Source organism: Vicia villosa, unplaced genomic scaffold (assembly GCF_029867415.1).
Source record: "Vicia villosa cultivar HV-30 ecotype Madison, WI unplaced genomic scaffold, Vvil1.0 ctg.000045F_1_1_3, whole genome shotgun sequence".
NCBI lineage: Eukaryota > Viridiplantae > Streptophyta > Magnoliopsida > Fabales > Fabaceae > Vicia > Vicia villosa.
The window spans coordinates 387970-393969 of record NW_026704979.1 but is presented as its reverse complement, the minus strand read 5'-3'; the positions used below and the strand labels follow the sequence as shown (position 1 = coordinate 393969).

Here is a 6000-nt window from a genome sequence, read left to right as displayed (position 1 = left end):
TGGATATTTTTAAAATTTTAAAAATAGTTTAGCTACTTGATTAATTATTTAATTTAAAATATTAATTATTAATTTATTTATTATTAATATATTAGTGGGATATAAAACATACTAGTTGAATTGGAATCGCAATTGACATAATAAAGCCACTAAGTAAGGACCATATCAGCATATTGATTATAGAAGACATAAAGGAATATTAATAATTGCTTTTAAAGCATAGCCATGAATGGGAATCTAATATGTCCTTTTCTGTCTACCCTCTAAATCATGTTTACATACCAACTAGTAATAAGGTACTAAAACATCATTTTGGATTACATTTAATTCAACATAATCGATTCATGTGATTCACAACAACCACTAAATTGTATGTATGTTAGATTACAATTTTGGAACATCCAAAATTTATTTTTGGATAAATATAATTGATTTTAAAATGTTTTATTGCTTTTTAATAGAAAGAATTGATTCTACTTAGTTTAAATTTGTAGTTTTTGAATTTAAATTTATTTAAAACTACAAATTTAAAAATAATTTCAACCGTGGTTACTTTCTTTTTCACCAATATAACTAAGTGATTATTTAAATCAACATCTTAAAACCAGGTCAAATGGTCGGTGATTGAACTCAAGAATCACTCGCTAAACCACATGACTTAAAACCATCTCAACCATCAACCCGATAATATCACACGATCAAATCACTCGTTAAACCACATGACTGACATAGATAATTCGGTCTTGATAACAAATTTGTATGGGTATAGAATCAAATTAAACCGAATGACCGAATGATTAAAAACCGAAAACTCGTCTCATTGATATGTTAAGACATTCATGAATTATGAACCATTGATTCTGTTATTAACAAAGAAAATACTCTACCAAGTCAAATCTTGTGCAATGATACACAACTCAGAAACATGCAATGGGAACAGAACCTACTAAACTAGTGTCAATGCAATTGTATAAAGTTCAAGAAATTTGCTACAGGGGTTAATTTGTGCAGCCATTATTATTCATTCTATCACCTACAAAAAATTTGGATGTGGGTATCAACATTCCCTGCTGCAAACAGCTTCTACAAAGACCAAGTTGTTGCGAAGAACCGATTATAAACTACTCAACCTCCTTATGAAAATCCTCATTATCTACAAAAACCTGTACATGTCAGAGAGGTGGAAAACAGGTTAGTCACAAATGCTTCATAACCAGAAAATATAGTAGCCGCTAAAATGTGAGATTGTGGTTTTGTCTCGGTTCGAGCGGTTTAAGGTTGTTGAACCATAGGCAGTCTCGTCGATTTGAAGTCTGATTCATAAATGCTTCATAACCAAGTTCGACCAAATATATCAGGTGCTAAAATATGAGACATTATGCATCATATCTGTGTTTTAAAAATAGGTTAGTCACAAATGCTTCATGGGTGGTTTAAGGTGGTTGAACAATGACCCAAAGACAAGACGTCTTTGAGCGCGTGCAAGACAAAATACCTCATAGGGTCCAAAATTTGTTACAATTAAGTTGTGGATAAAAATGCGCTCAAATATTTCTAACAAGAAAATCATGGTTAAATAGAACCTCTTTTTTGTTTATCATAGTTAAACCGAGGCTAACTTACACAAGGCCTCCAAAAACTTGAGACAGCTCTGCCCAAAGATCTCGCCGGTTCATGTCGGGCTCAATGTTTAAGACATTGCATCAAATTAGAAATAAAAAGGGTGACTCGGAGCACGAGGCTCCGACAATGTAAGGTAAGGGGAGGGTTAATATCGCAGCCTTGCCCAGCAAGCAGAGAGACTGTTTTAAAGATTTGAACCCGTGACCTTCAAATTCAACCACAAGGCAGCAACCTTACCGTTGTACTAATGCTCACTCCAAAAACAACAATTGAGAGTAATGTTGAAAATGACTATTGAGCCATACCGTTTTCCAACCATCGGGATCCACACATGATGTAATTTTTGTACTGTAACCAGGTACCGGTCCAGCTTCACGGGTAATCTTTCCTCCAGCAAGTTTAATTGCTTCTGCAGTTTTGTACACGTCATCTGTGCCTATTGCAATCTGTAAAAAAGAGGAAGAATCGGATGAGAGAATAAATAAAAGAAATTCTCATAACTAAAGAACAGAACAACTTCAGCATATTCAGATAATATGAAGAATCCAATATTGCCAATCACGAAAGCAAATAATAGCAGTTTTCTACATTCTGTCAACAACACTTTGTGCCAAAATCGTGTATCACAAACAGTGCAAATAATAGCAATCTGTCCATATTCCGCTATGCTATAGCCTCGAATCAACAATACTGGAATAATCGAAACGGAGAAATTCTGTCTACCTGAACATATGCATCTCCTTTATCATATTTTCTGACACCATAATTGTAAGTCAATTCAAGAACAGTGTTTTTTTCTTCAGAACCGTAACCCATTATTGCAACGGTACGCTGCCAAAAAGAGAAGGGAAGCCATTAAAAATTGCAGGGGAAGTCGCGGAAATCAACTGCCAAGAGATTCTAAGGTACCTTGGATTCTGGATCATCTTGTGTACGAAGAAGCTCCATACCAACAGCCTACACGACAAGCATTCGCATAAACAAAAATAATGTTTGTGAAGGAAATAAGAAAACTGTAAGCCAACATAAAGTGCGTTGATCCTTACCTTCTCATAAAATTTTATGGATCGATCAAGATCACCGACTCGAAGCATTACTTTGCACAAGGGCTCGGGAGAGGGAGCCCTTTCCAAAAGTTCAAGTTTATACCCATCAGGGTCTTCAATAACTGCAATAGTTGAGTTGCCTCCCTTGATAGGACCTGGCTCTCTAGTTATTATGCCACCCTTAGCTTTGACAATATCCACAACTCTTGGAATCTAGTAAACGGTTATAACGAGAAAGAAATTACATTGTATACATAAGCTAAAACAACGATAGAGGAAATCAAAGAAATAACAAAAAAATCCAAAACTACGATTGTGTTTGGGAGAAGGGCTGTTTATCTACTGACATACGTGAAACTGTTTGAGAGAGCTTATGAAAACAACTTATGATATGTGCATATGCTATTTTCAGCCTATTTCCATAATAGCTTAAGAAAACAACTTGTATCTTATAAGAAAACAATTTGATTTTACTTTATCTTGTTATAGAAACGATTTATACGTAAGAGTTTAAATGAGAAACACTTATGCTATATAAGCGCTTAATTAAATTGTTTATTTAAACAGAACCTAGTTCATACACAAAAACATGTGTCAATAGTAAAGAACACAATTTGAGAAGGGAAAGTTGTTTATATCTATAAAGTGATGGAAGTGGCGGGCATGAAAGTTTGAGAAACTAACATCATCCAAAGCAACGCCAAAATGGCCAAATCCAGTTCCAATGTCATACGTTTCAATCCCATAATCTGAAAAAATGTTAGGAAAAAAACAGTTTTAACATAAGAATTTCCGTTGCTCAAGGATGTAAACTAACTTCACACAAAATGCAAATTTCTATAATCACAAGGAATGTCAACAAGCTAGTCAGACTCTCACTGTAAGTTAGTTCAATAGCAAAGTGTGCGTCCTCCGGCCCATATCCAAGAAAGGCGTTAGTATATCTCTCCTCGGTCATGTCACGTTTTCTGAGCACCTTCATTCCTAGACACTCCGTATAAAATCTGAAATCACCAACAAATTTTTTCATTTTACCATGAGAACGATAACCGTAACCGTACAAATAAATAAATTTGCAACTAAGGTATGACATACTTTATGCTCTTGTCCAAGTCCCCAACACGATATACGACATGAAGCATTCTTCTCTTGTCCTGCTTCACCCAATCTAATGCATTTTCCTGCGTAGCAGATGGAGACATACTCCCGGATGACATCATTCTCATACATCTACTATCATGTCTCAACAACCTAGATGCTTTAAGAACAAAGCTATGCGGCAGTTGTCTAACACCTGAATCACAACCCAAGCACAATAGAAGTTCATTAAATTATAGCACACACTTACGAAGAATTGACGCAAAACACGGACAATGGACACAGCATTGACAAGCAGACAACGATAATAATTTAAAAAAATAAAAATGATTGAATGTATTAGTCGTGTCGGTGTCGTGTCATCGTGTCAATGCTTGCCATGTGTAGCACGCCGACACTTCACATTGAATTCACATTAAAGATGTGTAAACTTGTTCGTATAAGACACCAACACAAGTGAGTTACATTCAGTTATTCTATTTTCTCAAACTATACTTGTTGACTATGAAGCACAGACACCAGAAATACAATGTTGACATTGACGCATCGACAATCACAAGTGTCGGTGTCAATTTTGGACAGTGACGCAGACACACATTTTTCAGAGGTGTCTGTACTACATAGTTTCTTGGTGTTTCATGGAAACCAACATGTGTTAAACACAACAAACATCCTCAATTAGAAATGTAAGTACTACATAGACACAAACCCTCAACATGCAAAAGAAATAATGCAAATCACAGTCAAAAACACACAAGCAATTACATTAAATCATCAATATAATTACAAAGTAACATAATTTATCATGCAAAAACATAAATTTAAAAAAACAAAAACCCCATTTTAAAATTGGACATAAAATTTATAATGATTATATGGGGAATGAAAAAGACAGAAACTTTGAGGAGTATTTGCAAAAGGGTTGGTAAAAAAGTTACCGTTGCGAAGATGAAAAAGAGAGAGTCTCTGAGAAAGGTTGCGTGAAGAGAAAGAAGGAAACTTGTTGAATGAAGAAAGAGAGGGACGAATTGAAGAAGAAGCCATGGGAAAGGAAAATCAGTGTACAGAGTGATGAATGTGAGAAACGAATAGAATCAGAAACCAACTCAATGTTGCATAGATTATAGGTTTTTTTTTTTTTTTTTGTATATGAAAATTGAAAAGGAATAAATAGTTTAATAGTAATGTATTGCTTTAATTATTCTCTTAAGATCTAACTATAAAATTTTTTGATGGTAAAATAGTTCATGCATATTTATACTAGGTAGAATAAAAATTGATGGTTGTTTTTTTTATAAAGGTTATAAATTGAATATTAGTTTTTATTTGAGTTGATGTAAATTTATATTTAATCTAGATAGAATATTTAATTAAATTTATGAATATTCTTTTTTTTTTAAGTTTTGTAGTCACGAATGATAGAGATTTTATTGGAGGTATTCTTGGTGTGCAGACTGTTTTACGCCTTGGACAATGTATGACTCTCATTGATTATTGTAGGCGCAAGAACGCGATTTTTAAATTTATTAAAGATATAGTTCGGAAGAAGATTAATTCATGGAGTAGAAAGTGCTTATTGAAAGCGGGTAGGGAGTTCTAATCAAATCAGTACCAATTTATCCATGGGAGTTCTAATCAAATCAGTGACCAATTTATCCATTCCTACTACTTATGAGCATATTTTTTATGTTTTCAATGTTGATTGATGAAATTGAAACGATTATGACCTCCTTCGGGTGAGGCACTTCAGGTACTAACAAAAAGGTTATATTAGTGGTGCATAAAAACAGTGGAGGTATGAGATTTAAAAACCTCATTACTTTCAATATTGATTTACTCTGTAAATCAGGATCACATATTGTAACTGATCATCGTAGCCTCATTTCAAGACTTTGCAAAGCTTGATACTTTTTCTAGACGAATTTTGTTGGCTCGAAGGTGGGACATAATCTAACTTTAGTGTGGAAAAGCATTTATAGAAGCAGGTGATTCATAGAAAATGGCATGAACATCCCAATTTGGAATGAAAAGTGGCTTAGTGACAGATCTTAAACTGAAAGAACTGATGTGGAAGGCTGCAACTAGTACTCATGTAAATATTTGGGGGAAAATCATGTTTGAGATGAAGAGTGTTAGTGAGGGAGCGTTCAAGCACCTTTTGAAGATTCCACCAAGGTTTTGTAGCAAGTTAAGATTTAGAACTAGTATTATGTGTGACACATTAGTGAACAAT

The 6000-nt window shown here is 34.1% G+C and overlaps 1 protein-coding gene across 1 annotated transcript; it reads right to left on the bottom strand.

Moving 5' to 3' along the window:
• Nucleotides 1-797: 797 nt before the first annotated feature.
• Nucleotides 798-4901, bottom strand: LOC131622972 (probable lactoylglutathione lyase, chloroplastic). The gene is made up of 9 exons (XM_058893976.1): nucleotides 4706-4901; nucleotides 3765-3963; nucleotides 3549-3673; nucleotides 3354-3418; nucleotides 2670-2882; nucleotides 2533-2580; nucleotides 2347-2454; nucleotides 1929-2069; nucleotides 798-1163 (listed from the first exon to the last, which is right to left on the bottom strand). The coding sequence occupies exons 1-9, from the start codon at nucleotides 4809-4811 to the stop codon at nucleotides 1122-1124; spliced, it is 1047 nt and encodes a 348-aa protein (XP_058749959.1). The 5' UTR covers nucleotides 4812-4901; the 3' UTR covers nucleotides 798-1121.
• Nucleotides 4902-6000: the final 1099 nt, after the last annotated feature.